General features: G+C 36.9%; 1 protein-coding gene across 1 annotated transcript in view; it reads right to left on the reverse strand.

Moving 5' to 3' along the window:
• KCNH7 (potassium voltage-gated channel subfamily H member 7) overlaps nt 1-25,377 on the reverse strand; it is a 204,848-nt gene extending 179,471 nt beyond the window's left edge. The window contains exons 1-2 of the mRNA XM_008495595.2: nt 25,302-25,377; nt 23,086-23,316 (exon numbers count right to left, since the gene is read on the reverse strand). Of these exons, the coding sequence (XP_008493817.2) occupies nt 23,086-23,316; nt 25,302-25,377 (307 nt within the window). The remainder of the gene's footprint in view (nt 1-23,085; nt 23,317-25,301) is intronic.
• Between the last annotated feature and the right edge of the window lie 1,196 nt (nt 25,378-26,573).

Here is a 26,573-nt window from a genome sequence, read left to right on the forward strand (position 1 = left end):
TTGGTAAATAGTCAAAGTGAGGGAATTTTAAACGGTTAGTACATTTTCTTTAGACAGCTTCATGGTGTGCAATTGTGAACTGGAAGAACCACCAAATAGTGCTTCACACCATTCTTCACACACATACATAATAAAAGCCAAGAGCAAAGAAAGTGCTTGATTTCCAGAGTGCTCACCAAATGCTTTCCATTCTTGTATGCATGAGTCTGGAAAGCAGGCCGGAATGCAAATGAAAGCAAGATATACCTGAGAAAGCTGAGGAAGATTAGAGACAGTTTCAAGATAAGAACTCCTCAAGCTCTCTACATGTTAAGCAATTGATTATCAGCAGCATTTCTTCTGCTGCTATAATGCCTTTGAAACTCTATTTGGTTAACACTTAACTGGCAACCAGGAGAAGCAGGGTGTTCCTCAGGTGTTTCAGTAGTATACTAATCACTTACTAATGCTGTCTGTATCAAGGAACTTTTGATTGTGCTTTCCACATGTATGGCAAATTTTGTGCCAGTGCACAAAATGTTATGAGAAACTGCACACAGCTGGCATTAGTTTGTGCTGCTTCTTCATTGGCTATTTCGGGCCCCATGTGTAAGAAAACCATGGCTAAGAAAGCCAGTATGGTATCTGTAGCCTTCAAAAAAACCTGCATCCCTCAGATTTATCTCTTATTTTCATTTGGATGCTGGGATGCAGAGCCAAATTATACCTCTAGATTTAAGTAGCTCTTACCAGTCACAACAGCATCTGTAGAATTCAAAATAGTCACCTTTACTGCAAAAAAAGCATTATTAGCCACACACTACAATTGAAGGCCTAGGGTAACACGTTATGCCATCCATATGAATATTTAACACTTGAAGGACAACTACTACATTTTAGAAGAAGCAAAAGAAGCGTTAAATATTAGTAACACAATTTCAGTAACATGACTAGTAACTCTCACTGAGTCTAGTCTTGGTTCTGCAATAGTCTGGAAGAAATTGCCTAAGTGTTACACTGAATGAAAGGCAGGATAAAATAGAATCCAGTCCACTGTAATTTAGTGCCTGTTTGATTTTTGTTGCAACAACACCACAAATATGTTTAAGAGAAATCTTAGTCTTTAAGTTGACTAACTGTATAATTTAGGCCCTTGATTATCTGTATAACATTCCTATTATTTTTTTCTCTAATAATGTGTATTTTGCCATGTAATTCAAAGCACAGTGGGTGCCTTTAGGGCTGAGATTACAGTAAGTTTCTAAGCTGGCCAGGGAGCTGCATTCAAGTCCCACCCTAAGACACGGGCAGAAACCCAGTGGTGAAACCGCAATGCAGTATTAGAGATAATACTCCATTTGGTGCTCATTCTTTAGGATAAAATGTTAAACTTGTGTTTGCTTCATTAACCTTGAGTAGTGGTTTTGCAGAAGTGATTCAAAGTAATACTTCTATAAAAACATATAATGACCCTATTTCCCGGTCAGCTGGCATTTCTCCTCCTACTCAATATTTTAAAATTCTGCTGCAAGCTGTTAGTGAGCACAGAGTAGCTATTTTACACATCGGAAAGGTATGTCACTATTTTGGGAAGTACTTTTGGGAAGAGATGAGCATGAATGTATCAGGTCACATTCTAGTTTTTCACTTCTAACACTCTCCTTGGGTTGTAGAGTTTTTAGGAAAAAATGTGCACTAGAGCAACTGTTAAAGATCTCTGGTGATCTGGAGAACTGCAGTAAAAGCTCTGCCATATTCTAACTGGGTACAACATGGAACACTATGCCAATAATTAGGCAAGCTTGTATTACCATCCACTAACTCTTTGTATAAAGCTACAAAGGATAAAGATTCTTGAATTTTCCATCTACTCATTTTACAGAATTGAAAGACTGGAAAAGCAATTAACATGTATTTAAGTTCCTAGTTAGATTTCACCCTGATCCCTGAAGTATGTAAATGCTTCGTACAGACCATGTTTCCTAATCTACTGTCTGGTCTGCTCAAGCTCCATCACCTGCTTGTTTGCCCATGTAAGACATGGAATATTTTTATTCAGTGAAATAATTTAGGACATAATGGGTAACTGAGTGTCAAAAGAAAATTTGAAAGAAACTGAAATTTGAATAAACTACTGAATAAACTACTGCTCTTCTACCTTCTGAAGAAAAGCTTCTCCATAGGAATCTGTGGTTGCTGTATATAACTCTGAAAGTATCATAGCTGATTATGACTTAACTGATGGTCTTGACATATTTTGTCTCCACAGCTCACAGGTGAAAGATGTAAGGAGACAATGATGTCTTCAGTATTAATTAAAAAGTCAACGATTTGTTCTGAGTTTCTGCTTACCTAATCGACAAATTTACACTGTGCCTGGGAGCGTACAGTTAAGGGCCAGTGGGAAAAACAGTGCTTTAAGCAGTAAAAAATACTTATACAATGGGAATTACTATCCAGTTTTCCATGAAACTGACAAATGTCTGACTTTTCCCTGTGTTAGGCTGTACTGTTAGGAAAATTCTGGTGTTTCTGGATGGGATTAAAAATGAAACAACTAAACAAATGACAAGAATAAAAGACAGACTAGAGGAGAGAGCATTAAACAGAGAAGAGCCTCCTGTTAGCAGCTCTAGCAGTGCCTTTAGAAACAGTATTAGTACATTCATTTAGAGAAAGAGAAATTTAAAATTATTAAATTTCTATAATTAAATCATAAAATAATGATAGGTAAAACTTAAATTTTTACTTCAATTTTTATCAATATGTATTAAATGAAGACACAATAGAACATTTTTCTCAATCTTTATGTAACACAAGGATCCTAAAGTAAATACATCACAGTACTTTTTTTATCTAATAAGTATTGTTAATATTCCTTACAAGATATCAAAAGTCATACTAAAATGTTATATTGTGCATAGTAAAACACAGGCAAAAAACGCAAATTTTGTCTCTCCTTTAATTCCATATTGACTGTTACAATTACTGAATTACAGATAATCTCAGAATCTAAATGTATTAGAAAGTCAAAGCTTTTTTTGCCTTTTTTTCTTTGTCACTCACAGAATTGTTGGTATTGATTCACAATAAATATTTTAACAATATAATACAGCTCTAGGGATGAGCTAACTAACATTTCAGTTTTCAAAATTATTATAAGTTTGAAACTTTGTAATTTTTAAGAAGATTTTGTTAAAAAAACATATGCCCTATATTTTCTTTTTGTGAGTAAGGGATGTTTGGGATCAGTATATGAGTTCAGATATTGTTTATTCACCTCTTTGCACATTTCACAGAGCATTATTTATTGCAGCTAATAATGAGAATGATACCAAGAATTAATGGAATTAAAGTAATATCCTAATCATACACATGTTCATCTTTCTACATTGTTTTTTGATTCTTCAAGTAAAAACTGACCTTAGGTCACTTTTATCATATGTTTCTAATAGTTCAGTCATAAACATTTCTTGTTTTGAAAGTTTGAAGCCAAACATTCTGGCTTGGTAGGTACAAAAGTCTTCTACCCATGCTGAAATATTGCTCACTCTTAGCTGAGCTTGTATTCTGGCTCCTGTGTTTTCCTCCGGTTTTTTGCTGCCTTCAGAGATGTTTCCACAGAGGGACACGCTGCCTTCAGTGATTTTGTAGCTGCTCTGCAAGTGGGGTCTTAGCTTTACCATTGCTGTTTACCTTCTGCTGATTTTATTGCATTTTCATTGCAGGCATGTGCCTCCCTATAGGTCTCTTCACAGAACCTTCCTTAGGTACCCTATGGAATTATGTAGCTCAATTGGAGGATACCTGTAGTTGATAGAAGTTTGTAAATAATGTATGACCAATGAAGCTATACTGATAACAGGCAAAGATTAATCCTCTAAATAGCAATAGTCAAAACTTTAACAAGTATTTGGAAATAATTTTTTATGTTGGTGAGCTTAAAGATAGCAATTTTGCACTTGGGAGTAATCCAAAGGAAGAGATGTTCTTCAACTTATATCAAATGGACATCTTTTTATTACCTCAATGCATCGCAGGGATAATAGGAAAATATAGTTTGTTTTTAACATGTCTTTAATATTAAGAAATAAAATGGTCTTTCAGTGAAAGACCTTTCTCAACAAAACACCCCTGAGATGGTTATGGTTAGAAGAGTTGGAAGCCTTTTTTGAGTTTTCCTATGGACTCAGGTTGTGCTGACAGGAATAGTGAATAGTGAAGCATGACTGCTTCTGTTCTTAGGAGCAGTGTGAGGCTCTGACCATTTTCTAGTTTGAGAGGAGTCGAGGCTTATTGCTGGCTTTGAGATTCTTGAAATCTCTGAGTTTTCTTGGGCCCAGGCTGCTTCAAGGTTCTCTTTCCATTGCTACGGAATGAAGATCTAATTTTCTATGGAGTTGGGTGAGTCTTAGGAGTTTTTTTTAGTGCACACTGTGTTAACTTAGATATAGCTCTTCACCTCTGCAAGTACAGATCTCTGCTGGGATCTTAGTCATACTGGCACCTGTGTGCTGTGGATACAGCTGCAGAGCCAGGGGCAGGACTCAAAAGTAGTTCAGGCTGGTTCACAAGAACCAGCTGTGGAATTCACAGCTAATTTCCACAGCAGCTGGAAGTGTGCTCTTCAGCACACGTTGCTTTGCCTCTCCTGAAGGTTCTGTACTGTACCAAAGATGATGAATGATGTCCTGCTTGTGATGAAGAAGAAACAGCAGGGAAGAGAAGATAAAGAACTGTCCTCTGAATTGAGCTGAATTTTCAGGTATTACTCTTACTAACTTACCTTTCATTCTTGGCCCTAGTGATCCTTCGACTGTGTTAATTACTCCCTAAGACTGGGAGAGGATGCTTGTCCACAAAAAGCCTGCACAGCTCCCTGGCTTCCTATAGAAGTGTTTGTTATTGTGATCTTTTACTACAGAAAGAAGCCTGAGTATTCAACAAAACTAAAGACCTGGGTGGCAATCTAGTGCACTGTAGTTAACAAATAGAGTAAATAAGAGTCCTGGCCCAAATGACAGTATCTCTGCACTGTATGTGTCATAAATCAGACCTTCAAAATTATTTAATTTAATGGCATCAAAAAGCCCATGGACATTTCTCCTGTTATTTTAATCGCATTTGTTTTCTACTTGATTGCTTTAGAAAACAGATTAAATACAGTGAAACAAAAGTGCAGCAAGAAAATCTTCATTCAAGTAATATACATACAGTATCTTCTTACCACACCACTTTACATCTTGTATCTTTACTCTGATACAGAATAAAAATCATCAATCTGACATTTTGCTATGCTATACATAACCAAGATTATTTATTAAGATTCAAGAGAAAGAAAAACAGAACACTTGCAAGAGGGAGTCTTGACTTTCACTCCTCTGTTCTGCCTAGTGTGCGCTTGTTTCATCAAGGTAGATGAGGGAAAGGGGTGTTAGCTCACCTTTCTACTCTTCTTTTAAACCTAGATGAAAGCCAAAACCAGCTCCAGTCTAAATTATGGCTTTTCCAACCATTCCTTTTAAATCAATGTGATAATTTTACTGTAAGGTTATGTGTTCCCTGTTGACATTCTTTTCCCACCTGGTGGATACATGCCATCCAAGATTTCCTTGTGTGTCCCTTTTGTGTGCTTTCTGCCTGCCTTTGCTATTTTGTAAGTAGGTTATAAGCCCTGTATGTTTGGAATAATCAGTGTAATGAAGATGCTGGCACAGGCCCAAACCCACTCTTAACAGTTTAATTCAAAGATGTTAGATATCAGAATTTCTAATGAACCACCCATATATATTTCTCATGATAGAATAAAAATGTCCAAGCTAGTCTTCCTGCTATTGAATGCAGCTATTTTAAATCTGAGAACAGAGAAATTCATCATTTGCAGAAAATACTGTTGAAACATGACATGAAAAGTTAGTAGGGATGGATCTTGAAAGGAAATGTTTCTGTCATTGCTATCCCACAGTTCTGCCAAGGACTAAAATATTTCATTCAGACTCATAGTTATTTATGCACATGCTTTTTTACTGTGCTTATATATTTCTTACAGTGCTTATATTTGCTTTCTTTCCTTTTGGAACGGTTTGTAATGCACATCTTCTCCTTTTGAAGTCTGAACAGGACTCTGGTTCAAGTGCTACATTAAGCTTCCTGTCTGACTTCTGCACTTTGATTAAATATTGAGCCAACCCAATTTCATATGGTAATATTGACTAAATCCTTGTTTGATAGTGTTAGGCATCCAATTTAATTCTAATTATTTATTCTAATTATATAATTACAACCACCAAAGTAAATATATCTGAAGCTATTTACTATATTTCCCATAAACTTTATTAAAGCTAAAAAGTAACACTGGTACCAAACCCAATGATTATTCACTTCTCAGTATTGCCAGTTACTCTGAAGAAATAATTTATAGAATAGTACTGAATTTCAAGTTTGTCCCTTCTATGTTTTATCATACCTGTGATATTTATTTTACAGGTAACATGAAAGTGATGTGCAAATATGCCTTAGTAGCAGAAATGAAAAAGACAATATTAATACTACTCTTCTGTCTGTAATTATCACTTGTAGATACTACTGGATGCAGTGTATTACTACTGAGTTTCAAAATTGCAGATGATAGATCCTCTGTGATATAATAAAGACAAAAACAACAGTAAGCTTCACTAGATTTTCAGAAAACATCATCTCCTGTGTAGGTACAGAATGCAGGCCCTTCCCTTCCTTTCATAGCCTGTAAAACATCCAAATCAAAATCCTCTCAGTACAAAATGCTGAGTATTCTAATTCAGTAAACTTTTCTTGAAAATGTGGCCATGCATTCTAATACCTGGCCTGAATAAAAGCTGAACATATCTCATAGTCTGGAAAAAATTACAGGGTTAAATTTTGGGCACCTTTGTAACGACAGTATTATTTCTCCCAACCAGGAGGCTACAAAATTGAGTAGGCAGACACTTGCCGGGTGTGCTCAGTTCATTCATGTTCAGCATATGACTCTTCTGGCTGCTCTACTTATGTTGAAAGAGAATTTCAACAGAAGAAAGTAATTCTGTGTATGCTTGAGAATACACATTTCACTTCCCCACTGAAACCTGTAGTAATAATAATACTAATGGTGAAATGTGTTTTATGCATGGAGCTAACTAGAAACTTCTCCAACAGGTTTTTGCATGCTCTTCTTCCACTTGCTTAAATACAAAAACTTCTCAGTGATCCTAAGACTGTAGCCCTGAGATCCTAAAATTTTTCAAATTAGTGACTGAAGGCAGATATGCTTTGCTGAACTAAAACATATTTCAACTTCATTCAAACCTAGTAATTTTTCTTTTGTACACTGCTGCATAATAATAATATTGTCAGTGTTTAGGGTATTGGTAGCAGAGTGGAAAAGAACAGACTCAAAACGTTTTGGTTTATTTCTTTTTTCTGTTTATTTTTTGTTAGTAGTTTGGGTTTTTTTCCTTCTACAAGATATAGATGATATTTCCATGTCAGGTAGTAATGAACTTTCTTTATAATTCTTTAATCCCTTTTGGAAAGTTTCCTTTGCAGATAATACCTAAGAGATAGCATGTTAACTCTGATCCCTGATCTGGGTTCAGCATCACAGTTCTGGTATTTTATCCCCATAAAATATAAAACACTATCAACCTGCAACCAAGGTATACATGAAAGTCTCCATACTCCCTAAAATATTTAAAGGAAGCCTGAATTTGCTGTTGCAGGCTTTGGAAAAAGCATGGTAGCCTGTAGCTAGACATATTTGCTTACACTTTTTGCTGCACTTCAGAAAGGCCGATTAGGTAGGCTTAATGGAATTGTCAATCCTGTACTCAAAAAAGGTTTATTTTTAGCATTACCACTTCAATATAATACATTTATTTTTCCCAGCCAATAGACCTGGGCAGTTCTAGGGTTGAAGTCACTGCCCTCATCTCTAAAATTTGATGTTATATTCCCTTTGATTATCTTGGGCTTCAGGGAGAAAACAATAATTTCAAAGAATAATAAAAATACCATACCCCTATGCACTTGGGCTGTATTAAATTAATTCAATTTTTTAAAAATGTCTCTGTTATTTTTCTCTCATTATTGCTTCCAAAATACATATTAAAAGCATACACTTGTAAAGCCTTTATCAAGTATCTGAATATCAAATATGTAATCATGAAACATTTTCAGGCTTCTAAAATCCAAATAAAAACACACAAGCTTTTCATTTATTCAAAAGCCTTCTTAGAAATGAAGCTGACTTGGTTAGGGAGGTTAGGTTTACACTTCATTTGTTTTAGATACAGACCATAAATAACTGGAAAGTAAATGCCATTTCTGAAGTTATGTTAGTCATAAGGGTAAATTGTCTTGTAATACCTGTTTGTGAAGACAACTGTATTACTCTGCAAAGCACAGTTTTAGAAGTAGGGTTTAGAGAAGCCATCCTTTTGGCTCTTGGTAACGTTCTGACTTTAAACAATCCTTGTAGGGACAAGTATTTTAACCGTTCTCCTCGACAAAAACAAGTCAACATTTCAATTGGCTGTAAATGGGCAGTCTGACAATGGCAATTTGGGCAGTCAGAGAATGAGAAATTATTTGTATAGTCTCATTACTTTCAATTAAAAATAAGACGTGTCACAGTGCTATATACACTAAACCAACCCCATGCAGAAATGCAGCACGTACAAATAGCTACCATGATTACTACTCTGTATCTGTTACATGCAGAAATGACTGGATTAAATTGTCAGTGTGTGATTCCCTAATTGACTACTTTAGAAGTAGGAATGGCTTTGCATCTGAGTTGAAATAAAATTCACACTCAACCCCCCCTCCCCAATCTGAAATCCTTACATAATACTTTATTGTAATGCATATACTTGATACGTTCTTTTCTGCATCACTACATTAATTTATTGTAGGGCAAGCAGCATTAGTAGTGTAACACCAGGAACTGCTGTGTGTGCCCCCAAGATAGTTTTATCTGTCATAGGGAAAGAGAATATATGACACTTCTTTCTACACAGTCAGTAAAGCAGGTTTTATCAATTAACTTTTTAGCATAACATTCAGATGACTAAAAATAAAATCCAGCATAGAAAAATCATATTTGGAGGTGTCAAATATGTGAACAGTAGGGAGAAAAATTATTTTAATATTAAAATTAAAAATATTGCCAGTGCTGTTTTAGTCAGAAGAAAGAAATATATCTAATGAAGACTATCAACACCTTCAAACAGCAGCTGAACTCATTAATAATATTCATTTAATTATCACATTGCATTTGTTTAATAGTCCTTGTCTATATATAAAGAACTGAAAGAAAACATGGAATGGATTATGAATCCAAATAGGCTGTCAGGCCACCCAACAAGGGTGACTTAAACCAGTGAGATCATGTCTCAGTTATTCTTTTTAATATCCTCGTATGTAATAACATGCCTAAATGATGGGTATTTGAAGGGGCACTGCTTAAAACCAGAGATGTGAGATCATTTCACTGCCACAAAAGCTGCAGGGTTCCTGATGCTCTGCTGATGACACATTATGCTCCCTGTGTCAGGGGCCAGTTCCAGCAGGGTGCTGAGTGCCATCAACGCTGGCAGCCAGATGTGCTGAGCTGTCAGGAGGTAGTTAGCTCACTTCAACATCGACTGTGTTGTTTGATGGGGTAGGGGTCTGAAGGAAAGGGGCAGTATTAACCCTTGAAGGAAATAACAGATTTCTATGTCCCCTGGTCACTAATTGGAAGAAAGTACGTAGGACAAATCACTGTATCTATCATTTCTTGAAGAAAATATGACATAAAAAGAGGCAGAAGATAAATGGAGAACAAACTGCTGTCTTATGCCATGACCTATAAAAGGCCAGGCTAGCAACAATTTTTTTTTATTTTGAAATTAGACAGTGTTTCAATGAGGTTACGTAACCACCGAAAGCCACTACAAGAATTCCACACGATGTGAAAAGTATTTCTGTTCTGTTTTCTGTACATCTTTAATGATAGTAGTGAAATGCTGAATACTGTGTGCTAGGGATGCCTTAGTTGTTCTCCAGTGCCAGTTGCATTTATTTGCCAGTGACAATAGCATTTATCTCCCAGTACAAAACAATTGATTAGTTCCTTCTAAAACTGAAGGCCTCAATTGCAATTATCTTCAGAATTAAGCTGTTCTGATGATTGTAATACACAGCAAAATGTTTTCCTGTTAACTCAAATGTTTTTGTATTCAAATATCCCAAATAAAACTGGGCAGATGCCTAACAGGCCAGGCAGGTAGGCCTCTAATAAAGGATGAAACTGAGGATGTAGTTTCCTACAATAAAATGGGTAGCAACATGGAATTTATACGATGAAACAAATTAGTAAAGACATTTGGACATTTGTAGACATTACACCTGTAATGGCAAGTGATATCTAGGTTGCAATTTCAACCATCTTTAATGTACAATGTAAACAGAACTTCCTAGTGCATCTATAAGTGCACCAAGGTTATATAAAATTTCATGTATAAAACCTGACAGGACACTGAACATTCAAGTAAATCTGTAAAAGTAGTACAGAATGACAGTAAGTTTAATGAAAGATTTGTATTGTATCTACATATCAGCCACTGCTTTAAGGAAACAAACAAACAAACAATATGGCAACTAGCTCATTAGTTCTTCTAACTTTCCAACGGCTATAGCTCTAATACCTTCCCTTCCTTAAAGAAATAATTAGTAGATGTTTCAAAATAACATCTGGCTCAGAAGGGAACTCATGACTGAGCACTAGTGGAAAAAAAATAAATTAAAAAGACATAAAGGATGTAGGAGCAAGGGCAGGCTACAAAGGAGGAACACAGAAACACTGCCCAGGCATGCTGGTATGGTAAAAAGAAAAAGCTGAGCTAGACTTGAAAATCTAGGGGTACCAAGGGGAACAAGAAGAGCTGTTGCTATCTGGGTTAGCATCAAAAGGTTTAACAAGTATAATGTGAGCTTGCTGCTGAACAGGGAAGTGATTTAGTAACAGTGTATGCAGATACAACTGAGGTAGATTCATTGCCTCAGTCTGGAAGACATTTGAATATTGAAATGATGTTCAAGTAGCAGAAGAAGATTGAGTCAGAGATCTCTTGAGAAATTTGAGTCCAGTTGTCCAGGATAAAGCATACTGTGTGGTACCATAAGAAGCATAGCCAGTAAAATGAGGAGAGTGATTCCTCCCCCTTCCTCAATGCTCGTAAGTGCATCCATAAATGCACCTGGAATAGTGCATCCATCTTTGGACTCCTAGTACAAGAGAGGTGTTGATAAACTTGAGTGAGGCCAGCAGAAGCCATCAAAATGGATGTGGACTTAGAGCTCATGTCCTATGAGGAGAGGTTGGGGAAACGTGCTTTGGCCTAGACCTAGAGAAGAGACAGCTTTGAAGGATGTAGTAACAGCCTTTCAGTAGCTATGAGGAAATTACTAGGAGATGGAGTCAGGTACTTTACTGAGGCGCATGGCAGAAAAATAATAGACGATGCTTTACATTAAAACAGGAGGTCCTGACATGCTATAAGGAGAAACCAGTTTCATTATAAACACAACTGAGAACTGGAATGGTTTGCCCAAGGAAGCCATGTGGTGTCCATACTGGCACATGACTGGACTAAGACCTAGTCTTAGGTCAGATTGCAACGCAATCTGAATTCTGTGCTGCTCCTGCTTTCAGTGGGAGGCTGGACTGGACAACCTTCTAACTCTCCTCCTGACCCAAATTCTTGAATCTATAAAAATATGACAGCTATAAAAGACCAATGTAACAAAAAGACTTTGCTAGACTGAAGTGGTAAAATGTTATATATATTAGTTATAATACTTGCCATGCTAACAGAATGTTTTCTGAAAGCAAATATGTCTGAGTGGATGCTATTTAAAGATTCCCACGTGAAACAAAGCATTGCTTGTTGTACAGACTGTGCCAGTTTCTAAAAAACAAGATACAAACAAAGGGTGAAATCCAAGAGAGGAAACAGTTACAGTCTAAACTACATTATGAGAATATCGTTGGTTAATATACTGAATTTAGAGACGAGCTAGTTGAATCTGAACATAAACACTATACCCTGCAGAAATGTCCATTTTCCAATTGATAAGTTTATGTAATTCTCACAAGTATTCAGGATCACAGAGGACATTCTCCCTCACACACACCTAAAAAGCTGAATCAGGATACAGTTTGATGAAATTTCAGTTATTTGAATGCTCAGAGTGGGAGATTTTTGTTTTGGGGAGGAAATAAAGCTTTGAGCTTTGTTCTTTATATGATACATACAGCACCTGTAAAAGACAAATAATGCTCAGATACGATATAATTTTGCTTTCATTTAAAACATCTATTTAGTTTAGGAATGATGTGTAGACTCTGTGTGAATGATTCATGGTTCTCCTGAGTAAGTGCTACAACTATCACAATAAAGTCCAATGTGAGGTTTGCAAATGATAAGCTTTATCCATTTGAAAAAAGTGAAAAAGTGTTAGATTAGCAGCTGCTGAACTTCCTTGTCCACACCTCCTGTTGGTTTTTTTTTCCCCATTTATTTGGCAGCTCTACTTTATCAAATTTAGAAATCCTCAGGGCTTACCTTGATATCGGGCATACATGAGAAAAAGATAAACTAGACTTGATTCCACCTTTACATTCTTTAACCCTATAGCAAGAGAACAAAAGAGTCTGTCCCCTTTGGCTGTTCAGAATAACCTCAACTGTCTCTAACCCCATTCTGGCACTTGAGGATCACTACTGCAGTGTGTATCCTCTCAGACATAAGATTCTCTAGAAATTATCTCTTGATAATTTCTCAGGAAATTATTCTTTTTTACAGGACGTGCATAACCACATCATCCTAGGGTGTCTCTTTTCTCAGACCTGGCCTGTGGTCTGAGGTACTTATTTAAGAATAATACCTATTCAGTGCAATTCCTATTTAAGTTTGCTTCATAGAACTATTCCCTGTTGAATATAATTTCAACTTCTCACTCTTGTTATCTGTTTCTTGAACTTGATAATTCTGGGCTGGTTTGGGGTTCTTTTGTGACATTTATTTATATATAAATGCTCTTTTCCATTATATACATATATATGTGACACAATATATATAATTGAAAATTTAGTCCTAAATTTACTTTCACGTGTAAAATTTCAGATCTATCATTTCCCTTGGAGTTACTGAACCTCAGTGTAATCTTCATAACTGTAATACTTTCATTATGTCTGATATTTTACTGCTTGTGTACCCTAAGGGGCAAAAATTAGTTACTATCCAGGTAATACTCAAGATTAAACATGTAGCATTGTTTTTTCATAATTTCAAAAAACAGTTGTTATATTTTCCTGAATTTCTCAGAAAGTGAAAATACAGTGCTTTATTCACAACTTCTTTTGTGTATGGGAAAAAGATCCCAAGGTGAAAGTAAAAGGGATTAAGACCAAAATATTACTTAAATGAGAAACAATTCACTCAATTCCCCCGAAATTGGGGAAAACTGCTCTTGCACATTCAGATGTGAGAGAAACCATGTTTGAAGTACAAGCAGCCACATCCTGTATTTGTCAAATAATTATGTTTTGTATATGTCATCTTCTGCAGACACAGTGACACTACTGTCAATTCTGCTTCTACAGGATCTATTTTTTTTCATAAATGAGGTAAAAAGACTACCAGAAATTAATCTAAATAGACCCCCACATGATCTACTGAAATGCTCCCTCATATGTAATATTCTTGGTTTGTGTAGTTTTTATGAAATAGAACTGAACCTGTCAGCTAGGAAGGAGAGTTGTCTGTGGACCGTGTATTCCTTCCTCTTTCCTACTCTTTGAATAAATAGTAACCAGAGGAGGGGGATGCCACCTGCACCTAGCACAAGTTCCCCAAACATCACACACAGCAGATGCTGACTGCTTGTAGCTGCAGGAACATTTAGTAGTCTTTAAATAATTTCGCAAGCATTTGAGGGCAGCTCCTTAGACCCCAGTTCTACTCCTGTCCAAGTTTTTGGATAAAGAGAAGGAAAGTCTTAATACAGTTCTGTTGTCACCCACAGAGAGTACTCAAGCTATTCTTTGAATCTCTATGAGCAAAATACTAAAGATGCTTCTGTGCCATCTCATATTCTTCTAGCCATAAATAATCGGTATAACTTACAGAAGCACTAAGGATGATGTGAAATGTGGATCAGCACAGACTAGCTCAGGACTGGCATTACACATGGGCTGTCCCTCACATCTATCACTTCAGGAGCTGCTCCATTAATCCACAGAGAAGGCTCCAATATTGATACAGTTACCTTGTTTTGTACTTCAGGGCTGGTTTAATACTCTTATTATGTTGTCCATGACTCCAGAAACAGTCCTTTCAGGAAGTCATTTCCGTTGAATGGGCTTTGGTGTTAAAATAATTCCTGGTATGTTTAGCATGCAAAAATAAAGCTGAGCACTTATGATGGATAAATGGCACAAGCTGTCCTTTCTTTTATTATTATGACTTAAAATTACATGGACTTTAGGTTTCCTTTCTTTTCCATTTGTGAATTGAAAGCCATTTTTTGAGCAAGCAGACAGAACTGCAACAGTATTTTGCTTTAAAAACCATGACAATGGGATTTATGGACTACTGAGTTTCATGGTTTTTTTAAAGTATAAAAAAGAAAATATTTCTTGTACAACAGCCATAAGCATGCAAAATACTAATGAGATTTTCTGGCATTTTTTTTCCAGAGAGTAAGGAGTAAAGCAGATTGACACAAATGAGTTTTGAAGGAAGGAAATTTGCAAACTATATTCAGAGATACACTTGCATTGATTTGAATGAAAATAAGCAGAGAATGCTCTAAGAAAGAAATCTCAAAAGGGCACGGACACCCGAGTCTGAGAACAGCTGGGAATAAGTGCTTTAGAACATCTGTGTTAGTGATGAAACATATTTATATGATGATTAACTGCCTTTCAAGCAGCCTAGGTATAAGACAAAGGCTAAACCCCTAATATATATATATACATACACATATATATATATCCTTGTTCTGAAGTCATCGCTTCCTGTCTACCCCATGTATTAAAATGGAGAGAGGTTTTGCCTATGTTTTGCATATTTCTTTCCCAAATTGTTGTCTTTGTATGTAGTAGCCCAGATCCAGCTAATACCAGTTAGCAATGGCTTAATACATCTGTACCAGCAGTACCCTAATACCTAAAGATCAGGATTTTTAATGTTGCAAAAATTAAACTTTGCAGTTTAATTCTGTGACAGCTGTGAGTGCACAAGCCAAGTCCTGTATCCATGGGTATTGATAATCTTGCTCTCAGGCCCTTGGGAGTGTTTCTGGGAGCAGAAAAATCAGCTGTTGGATCATTTCATTTGGTCTAAAGAGTCAACATTTCATAAATTGATACTGTCAAGGATCAATGGGTATTGTGATAAACCCTAATTTCCTGATATCTGGAGTAAACTCTTGTGTGTCTGAACTAAACCGACTATTTAGGCAAGACATTGTGGTTGTCACGGAAGTCTCATGTGACAGATCAGGGATTTAAATGAGGTCACAGAAAAACATAAAAGAAAATATTTTTATTGACTGTGGTACTATGGAGGAACAAGGACAGGAAAGCAAGTGATAGGTGGGGAAGTACATGAAGGCAGCTGTGATGTCTGGCTAAACCATTTCTGCTCTACTACCAGCAACGAAATAGTTAATAATGTTGACATTTAAATACAATCTTCAGGTTTTGGCAATATGATTGCTCTTTGTTAACAATGACCCTGGAATATATTCTTTGTGTGGATAACATAAATGTGCTATAATTGGGGGCATTATCAAACCTGGGTATAATGACATCTATAAGAGGGCTCTGGTTATTGAAACAGAAAAAGGCAACAGCACCTCCCCTTTATACTGTTCACTTTGACTTTTTTCAGATTCAGTTATGGTATCCTTTGTGGTAATCTTTACTGATGAGATTTCACTGATTACAGAATTAAAGAATTACAAAAAATAGAAATTAAAAGGCTGTATTATCACAGAAAGTTGGCAAGGGAGAATAAAATGGGGCATCTATGGAAATGCTGGATGCCAAAAAGCATTTTGTGGTGAGTTATGGCTGTAATTCTGCTTTACAAATGAAATTTTCATTTAATTTCTGAAACAAAAGAATCAAAATATTATTATCTGCTTTAAAACAAAAACAGTATCTTCTGGAAATTTCAAGCTATACAAAATCATTATACCAATATTTTTCACCTCAGAGATGTGAATATTCAGAGGTGTAGACTGTGTGAAAGCAGCTGTAACTATAGAGCCATGTTACCCCACTGTCATTGTCATGCATCTCTCTGCCTACATCTAGGTTCACAGCTAGAGTTCTGATTGCATTTGAGATATGCAAGTTTCCAGAGTGAGTTAGCTATTTCCATAGTCAGCTTGGTCTTGCTACTCTGAATCCTATACTGCTTAAGCTTTTTCCCCACTTAGCTGGGAAGAATAGGGACTGCAGAGCACATAGACTAAGTCATACACAACATCAAATCCGTAGGGAGCACTTTAAAACTGGACTTGAAATCACTAACATAAAATCTAATTCACAACACTATCCCCTTTCTGTTGCTTGATACCAGAGAGAACAGCATCAGTGTCAACATTGGTAGCACTCAAAGTGTTATGTTCTGAAGCTTTTGTAATACCAAATATGCATAAGGCTGCTATTAGAAAAGCAGCTGCTTTCCCTCATGTCTATTACAAGGTATGATGTGTGATTTGTTCTCTGCATCTCTTTTTGATATACGGACCAATTTGGTGGAGAAAGAACCAATGGATAATTCAAATTTGGAGTACAGAATAACTTCCTTATCAGAGTGCAACATTAGAAAGGATGCACACTGAAGACAGCAAGAGAACGTAGTAAAATCATGTGAAACCACACACAAAAATACAGTAACAGCTTCTATTCTTTTTGTGTCATAATCCAAACCCGAAACAGCTTTCACTAAAACTGAAAGGAGCATATTCAAAGCCAATAAAAAACCTTGTTAAGGAATGACTAATTAGAAGATGAAACTTTTCTTCAAAGGATAGTTCTAAACAGCTTAGAAAAACTTTAATTTTTATTATGTGTATGCTATTGTAACCTTCCAGTGCCTTTTGTGTCCAGAATGTGACACTTTTCTTACCATCTTACCACCATGGGACTGTTCTCTCAAAAGTCAGCATTAAGTTGATTCCGTGCAGCTCAAGCAAAGGAAGTTAAGGTCCCTTGCTTAGTGTAGGTTGACCCTGTGATTTCATGAATCCTGCTGTAAAACTATATGATGGAAGTGGCAGAAGAGTTTCCCTCTGGACACTGTATTGAAATGAAAGGCTCCTCCTGCAGGTTTTTTATTTGTGCCATGGAGGAACTTAAAACTGTCAGAAGGGATTTTTCTAAATTGAGTTAAGGTTTTTCTTCTTGTTGAAGATAAAGTTGCTGTAATAATAGCAGTTATATACTTCATTATTGTTACAATTAGATATAACCAATATCTTTTTTACCTTAAATGCTGACAAAAATAATAATTTAAAAGGCAATCTATTTTTTTTTCCTTTTTATTCCGATACTGTCTCTCATTAGCAGGAACACATAAATGGTAAAAAGATCTATAAAACCCCCTTCTTACTGGAAATAAATTCATCCTAACCTGAGAAGAAAAAAGAATGTATTAGAAAGACAAGGAATTGAAAATGTGGTTGCAATTGGCCCTATAGGTACATATTTAGTATATCTAAGAGATGCTTCATCATAACTATTAGGTATCCCATGTGAAATATGAATAAGATGTGACCCACAGTTCTGCGTGGTCACAGGAACCATATCTGAAGAGGATAGGTAAAGAAGATAGTCTCATCACTGAGGTATTTCTCCGATGCTGATGGTGCTCCCTGCTTTAAAGGACAGTCTCATCTCTTAGGGCAAGTATTAAAACCTATGATTAAATTTTTACACTACAGACATAAGAAGAGGTCATATGTTTCCAGCAGCTCGAGACCTTCAGTAACACTCTGGATTTGATTAAAATTTTTTTTAAGGATAATTGGAAAAAACTTGCATTGAGACAGGTTTTTTGACAGATTTTTGTCGGGGTGTAGCACTTTGTCAAAATGGAGGGTATTAGTGACTGACTTATTAATTGACCTTTCTCATCAGCTCTCATTAAAGTATTGAATCTACAGTCACAACTGCACTTGTGGACCCTCATCTTAGAGGTAGTCTAAGGGGTGACATATAGGTCTTTCTTGTGAGTTTTAAATTATTAGGGTCACAGGATTTATAGAAAACAAACAGGTGAGAAGATGCCTATGCTGGCTGAAGGTCTAGATTATGACCTTCTAAATGAAGTACTGATCTTTCTAGTTAAGGACACTTAATACAATTATCAGTTTATTTTGCGAGTATTTTTACACATTTTGTTTTGCTTGTTTTCTAATTTTCAAAAAAAGAGTTTAAAACACCTGAAAAAATATTAGTTTGGAATCTTAATGTGTTTTGAAAAATACAAATGTTTCATTTCTAGTCAACAATAGCAAATTGCGTTTCTCAGACTGTGTAAGTAGCAAGTAATTAGTGAGATTTGTAAACACTTTGCAAATAATTGCTTAATCTTACCTTTGCTCAAACCTATAGACTTTTGTAGTGCTTACTCCTAGGGTATCTGATGAGTATAGAGTAAACTTAAATAATCTCCTTACTTCTCTTTAACAGGTATACTCTGTAAGGTTAGATACAGCCTGTTCCTGTCCACAGAGTGCAGAATACGATGCAAGAAATTATTCAGTGTGATACAATTCTTTCTGATTATTATATATCCATTCTCAATCCTGAAATAATTATATCTTCTATGTCAAAAGCTTTACAGCTTTACCGCCTCACGCAGTATTTTACAGCTGTCATGAACTATTTATGCAATAATGACTTAAACTGCAAAATGGAGTCCTCAAAGGAAGAGCTGTCAAACATTTTCACCACAAATAATTTTATTAAAATAAGAATTGATACTATGTGTAAACAACCTCTTGCCTTCAACTATAATGCAGATCATATAGCTGTATGATTTAAGAAAACAAATTGTGAGATAGTGTGGAATACACCACAATGCTACTTCAATATCAGAGTATAATTTTTATTTAGGCAGATGTTATTGGCTAATGGGCAAGAATTAAAAAAAATGTTTCAAAGGAGCAGTTCTTGAGATTTGTCTATACTTATCTACTGTTCTTTTTTAGAAGGGATATTTGCAGTAAAAAAAAATTTACAGACTCTTTAATCCCATTAGTGTATCCACTGATGTTTGTGAAGCTTTTTGTGAGAATCCATAAATTTGGACCCCTAGTTTTGGTGTCCATCTGTTCCCATTAACCCTTTTTCTCTGCAGTGATCTTTTTATAACTATGTAATTGCCTAATGTGGCACTATTCTAACAGGACAGAGGTCTAGAACTTTGACTGGATTGTGTAAATACCCTTCTAAAAAGAAAAAGGAGTGAGAAGGAATGAAAACCATATGTAGGCTGTAATAACAATAATATTCTGATACAAATCTTGCAAGAGGAGCTTCTAAGGCTTTTGGCTGCAAATGTCAAAAACTTGTGTGAAGACATCACTTGCTGTGGCTGCGACAGGGCCTGCTGGGTGGGTAATGATGACATCCCACCTCCATGCCTCCTAAACAATTTACACAGTTATTTTAAGTATTCTCCCCCTCTCATCTGCACCTCCCCACATGGCACAGTGGAAAGGTAAAAGTGTCCAGGCTACGTAACACATTTATAAAACCATGATACATCAAACTTGCATTTTCCTTTGACCACTGTTTGTCTGTCTGTGTTGAAGGCAGTGTTGATTCAAGCACCTGCCACTTATTGAAAATCAACCTGCTACTCAATTTTCCCAATTCTTCTGTCCCCTTTTCTGCAAGCGGTTGATAGAGCCTAAAAATTAAAGTAGTGAACGAACAGCAGCATTTGCTCTTGCATCATCAAGTTGTTAAAAAATGTCACGCTTTCTTTCATCTAGAAAAGAGGACTAGAAACCACTAGAGAACATCAGAATCCTAATTCCCAGTATGCATGCAATGCCATTATTCTAGTGCAAGAATTTTCTTTTAAATTGAACCTTAAAACTATGTGAGATGATATTTAGACACAAAAAGAAAAGGAGAAATTTATAGAGTGATTCCTTTTCTGATATCTGCATTGCTGGACTTGTGATGACAGATTAGATTTATAAGTGAGGCGGTTTATGATCCCACTGACATTTGCTTTACTTTGAAATATTAAAATAATTTTTAATATAATCAATAGCTTATGTAAAGTAAATGATAGTGTGATGTGTAATAAGGTTTTATTTGCAATTCACTGGGTGTTTATTCAGGACTGTGTAATATGGTCTTCAGAAGCTCCTGTCGGTGGAACCTCAAGCGAGTCACATATTCCTGAACTGTCTTCCTCCCCCATATGCTTAGTATTATATTAAATAAAATATTATACAATGAGTGGCTATGAAATATGACAAATGAAACTTTCAAGTGGTGGGTAGTTCATGGGAGTAACTTGGGTTACTCACATCTTGTAAATTAGATTTCTAAATGTGCTGGTATTTTCCTCTTAAAATATTCTCATATTCATTCACAGCACACAGTATAAAATAAGCCACTAGCTAGTCACCAACCTCTCTGATATTTTGAAAATTCTTTATGTTGATTTTGCTGTAGAACCTGGAGAAAGTCCTTACTGGGTATCACACCATTCTGTATATTGTTATATGGTTTGGTTTATACGAGCATATATATAAATACTCTACCCAATGCAAAAAAAAAAAATTGAAAATCTGAAGAAGTAAAGATGAATACTTAAGTATATGTCTTCTGTAATTGAGAATAATTATATATTAATTTTACTGGTACTTACTATATTCATCATATAAGTAATTTCAATTTTATGATACCACATAAACTTCACAAACTTTTAGCATATTTTGTGAAGAATTTTAACATTATATAGTACGAAACAAAAAAATCTACATAAATAATCAAGCTGTCAGATATTTACACAGTTGAGTGTCAGACCTATCTTTTATTTTGTTGATTTTTGCCTGTAATCAGTTATTTGATATTTTAAGTTATTTTTATAGTTCAAAATAATTCACCGGTGCTTGGTTAAATTTAGCAGTGCATATAGAGCATATGGTAAGTCCTGCTGTCATTTAGACAGAAAAATTCTGAGGAATTAACCCCCAAATTTGTTTTGGAGTGTTATCTGTAGCTCTTGAAATTCGTTAACCTTGAAGGCTATGATCTAGTAATTTAAAGAAACTGTTCACAGAGGTGAAGTTACTGAAAACCCTTATGCATAGGATTGTTTAAGCTAAATAATATATAACCCTCATTTATAATATACTTCAAAATTTCAAAAATGTTTTAAAAATATTATTTGAAGGAGTGTTTTACTTTGGTTTGCCTCAAACAGATCATGGTATGTTGCACAATGCTACAATTCAGTATTTTAGAAAACTATATATTTACAGTAATTGACAGATCAGCAGTACTTTAGTCAAGTGCATTTCCCTCCCTCCTAATATCTTGGGAGACTGAAGCACTTTTAAATGACTGTATCTCAAAACAGTGCTTTAGGCTGGTGGCTGTGAAAAGCTAGCAATGACATTCTCCTTTTGCAATATTATTTTTAACACACACCAAGTTAACACAAGCCCAGGCTAGATGTGAAAAGACACATAGTGTCAGGTCTCCTGAGAAATCTGTGTTCAAGGGATAGCTACAACAGCAAATTCTGACCAAAATCTACTCCAAACCACTGAACCAGATCTAAGAATAAAGGACTCTACTGAGAATGTGCTAAGAAGAATATACTTAAATATAGGTAGCATGGGTAGAATGGTTGGTCTGAGTCCTGAATTATACTAGCCTAAGCTAAAAATAATATTACTTAAGTCTCTCCAAGATAACAGAAGAAATATTTCGAACAGGGTTTAACTGTGTGACTTGAAAATGCAAGAGCATCCATTGCATGCGGTTCTAAAATTGATGCAAACAACACACTGGCACTTCTCCAGAACTAATTTAAGCTCAGCATTTGAATATGAATTTCCTTTTTGTTCTTTCAAGAGTGTACACAGTAAAAGCCAGAATAAGGTATACCACACTTATCCATTACTTGGATTTGTTTGAAGGATGGGTATTTCTATGAATAACCTTGGGTAATTAGTAAAGAAACCACCTACATATAACTATTATGAATCATAATTAGTTTTCATGTGTATGAGTTTTTTAATCTGCAAATACAGCCGCTTATTCATCTTGTGATCATAACAGGAATACAGCATAAGCATAGCAGATATAGCCATTCTTCCCATACTGAATCATTGATGAATGACAGGGAAACTTCACAGCAGCCATCCCAAAATTTTTATTCTGTCAACATAATTCTAGGACAACTTCTGCAGGTACTTCAGCTCCAAAATATCTCATCTCTGTAGAAGGCTTGTCCCTTTCTTCATAAGCTTCATAATGTGTTCTTCATCGTAGGCCAATTTTTGCTACTTCTAACCTTGTACTTTTTCCAGTTTACTGCATCTAAATTCAAATCCAATTATGTGAGGCATATGTAGAGTTAAGCCCCCTGAAACTTATACACTATTCCCACGTCCTGAGAGATGAAACAGTTCATAAAAATTAACATTCAAAGGATGTCCCCTCTATGCTCATGTTATCTGTTTGTTGTACAGCTGGTTACTTCAGGAGACTTAACATCTGCTTTAAACCAACCAAGAAGAGAACTTCAGCTCAACAGTTGCAAACAGAGTGCTAGCTTCATTCAGCTGTTAAGAGTCAGCACACAGTGATATGCTTTTTACACCCAGTGCTTTCAGGGCAGATTCCCTTAGTAGTGTACATAAACCTACTTCACTAGACTTCAGAGAAACTACATTACTCCAGCAAAGGGTCTGGCCATTCACACTTCTTTCACCAGACAACTGACAACCAAACACACAAAAAATCTTGAAAATAAGAACAGACTTTACCATCTTTGTGATAATAGGTGACTTCTACTTTCCTCTCCTCTGACCCCAGCAGTGCTTGAGCAATTTGGGCAATATGATGTCTTTTGGTCTCTGGGCCATGAAGAAAATCACAGGTACAAGGTTTCTGCATGACATCTGGCCTGGAGAACCCAGTCATCTCACAGAACCCATCATTGCAGTAGATGATAGCACAATTCTGCACTCTAGCATTAGCAATGATGAATTTTTTATCTGCAATAAAAGAAAGTGATGCATTTTTTAGTATTCTTTCAACGTTTCATAAAGTGTTGATTGCACTGATAGATGCTAAACAACCCTTTTTACTGTGATGCCTGAAATGCAGAGATTTCAGTCATTTAATGCACCTATTCTTATCCATAGCTTTTAAAGAAACTTCAATAAATTTAGAAGACATTAAAGATGAAGTCTTTTAAGGAAATAAAACCGGATTATGCAGTGTCTTTTGCAAAACTCTTTTTGGCATCAATATTTTGTCTTTTCTAGTTTCACTGAAACACATGTGATGAACACCATCATTCAGCTGTGACTCTGGGCAAGTCCTTGAAAAGTTAATAGCTTCTTTTAAGGTAAATGGGGCTTTTGGAAGGGGGCTGTACTCAAGTGAAGGGCTATATGGGATATGGTCCAACCATCTTAGTCTACGCTGTAGGGATTTTCACTGAGTTGCATGACTGAAAGTTTACAGTCAATATTTTAACAAAACTCTCTAGCAATGAATGTGATTTATTTTTTCTCTGTGATTGTTTTAGAAGTTACATTTATAAAAGCAAATATTCCTTATTAAAAAAAAAAAGTATGAACATAAATGAAAAGGAAAGCTTGTGATGTTGGTAACAGTTTGCACAGTCCGCTGAAGTTCTGTGCCTCAGTCTGTCATCCTTCCTCACCTGAAAGAAAGGTTCTACTGTTTTCAACTGTTACTTCCTTTATTTCTATTTGCCACTGTAGCACACAAATCCTATTGGAAGTATAAATGTGTAGCTGTGATACATCTACTGGTAACAGTATGAATTTCTGCTTATCTAATCACAGTAGTTGGTCCCTCGCCTTATAAATACTATTTACTTGGCACGAAGTTAGCATTAAAGTTTTGGAAATTTTAAAGATATTCTATCTTTCAACACAGTGAAATATTTGGAGACAAAAATATAAATTTCATTCTTGATTTTTCTATTGTCTTCAATCATGTGGAATTTCACTATCACTCGCCCAGCTGGTAGGCAGGGCTTTAATCTCTTCAAAATATGTGTAGTTTACATGAGAAAAACTTTACTTGAGCAGCAACACCAAATTAGCATTTAGATAAATTAGGACTTCAGAAACTGTCTTCAATTTTTTCTCAAACAATCTAAATATTAAATTGGCAACATGGGTTTAAGTATCATGAAGTATGTAATCTGGAGTTGGCTGTAAGGGTTTGCACCAGTCTGATACTAAAAATATGCTAAATATTTAAATAAATGTACATATATCAAAACTAATGTTTCTAAATGAAGTTCATTTTAAGCATCAAGCATTCCTTACTGTTAACAGTACACCAGAGTTCTGACCAGGAAAAACACTTCAGCTTCACCCTCCTCGACAGGTAGTAAACTGCTGCATTGGAAAAGATCTCACAGACTCTCCTTGAGGATGCATTTGCACTAGTTTGATATTTTAGGCTTGCATAAACAAATCAGAAATATTTGACAGCTATATTAAAATGCAGTCATGACAACAAGGTAAGAGAGTATTTTCTTTTTAACTGCTCTGCATATTATCTATTTTCTCTAAATCAAAGTTTGACTGTCCTGTTTTGAAAAGATTACAATAGTTAATAATAGCAACAACAACAAAAGTAATAAACCTAGCTTATTTTTTTAGAGATTGCACATTGCACGGTTGTACATTCTGCTTCTAGAGCCATCTCACGCCAGAAGGTGGTAAGGGATGTAACTTCCACAGCTATTAAGAAAAAAAACCAAGGAAACAAAAAAACCCCACAGACTATTACTTGAAATGGGGTGGGGGGAACTCAATAATTCAAATCGGTAATCTGCATATATCAGAAATAATATTACTCTGTCCAGGGTTCCCCTCCTTACCTCGAGGGTTTTCTTTCCGAGCTCCAAACTTAAAAGTCTAGAGCTGCTGTCCATTTAGTCACAAGCAGAATCAAACTACTGTAGCAAAATAGATAGAAAGAGAAAACTTACTTTGCCCTTCAAATTTTCGTATGATTGTACCCAAAAATGTATTTTGTGGTGCCACATGACCTCTGCGAACAGGCATGTTTGTACAGGTCTTCCGTTTTCTGTGCACAATGACTTCTCCAAAGATCTCCTACACAGCTCCAGCCCAAAGCACAGCTACACTTTGTGACAAATCATCGTCCTCTGGAGCTCGAAAATCTCTTCCCATTAGCACCACTTCTAGATACACGCTTTTCCCATTGGAGTAATTTCCATCCCCCAGTTTCTTTCTTTCTTTCTTTCTTTCTTTCTTTCTTTCTTTCTTTCTTTTTCTTTTTTTCTTTTTTTCTTTCCTTGCTTTCTTTTCTATATTTTTTTTCCTGGAGGAGCTCGGACGCTATTGTCTGGGGTGGGTAGGGGTGGGGTAAGCAGGAGGAGGTGGGGGGGAAGATTACAAGGGTAATCGATCTCTAGCACCAAACACCGCCAATTTTCCAAAGCAAATGGCTGTGACCCGGCAGTTTCCGACGCTGTAGTGATGGTTAGAGGGCTGGAAGACTAACGTTGCTCCGCTGCCAGAGAGAGTGACGTTCCCCCCCTGCGGGCTTCACCACGGCGCGCAGCAGCTCGGATTACTCAAGCGTGGTTTAGCAAGAGCCAGCCAATAAATCTCTTCAAAACTCAGCGACAAACAGCGGCATCAGGAATGAGCTACACCCCGGCAGCACCGCGACGTGCCACATCCCCCACCGCTGCGGCGGCAGGGGGGCAGCGGGACCGAGGGCGCTGGCGGCGGGGAGGGGGGTGACGGGGGGGGTGCCACCTCCGGCCGCCCCAGCTTCTCCGCCCTCCCAGCACCGACGGCCCTTTCGCGGCCCCTGAGCGTAGCCCGCCGGGGAGCCCCAGGCACTGTCAGGGCCGGGGGAGGGAGGGAGCTTTGTACACGCCCCGTCTCGGGGAGAGAGGGGGTGGTGCGGGTGGAGGTCGATTTTGAGCGATGGGGAGGCGGGGAGAGAAGGGACCACCGGAGACCTCCGCATCCTTCCCCGCCCCAAAGGGAAGGCTCGCCCCCTCCTCCCGCAGCGTGACCCAGACGGGGCCCTCCCCTCGCTTCCCGCACCCCTCCTGCCAGGGAAGGGAGATCACCCGAGTGCCGTGCGCTGCTTCCCGGGTGCCGAGCAGGTGCGTTTCGCCGCTCAGGGGCCGAGAGAGCGGCGCGGAGAGCTCGCTCGACTCCCGCGAGTGCAGGGGGGGGGTGAGCCCCGGCCGGCAGCCCTGGCCCGGACCGGGTAGGGG

Source organism: Calypte anna, chromosome 7 (genome assembly GCF_003957555.1).
Source record: "Calypte anna isolate BGI_N300 chromosome 7, bCalAnn1_v1.p, whole genome shotgun sequence".
Classification (NCBI taxonomy): Eukaryota; Metazoa; Chordata; class Aves; order Apodiformes; family Trochilidae; genus Calypte; species Calypte anna.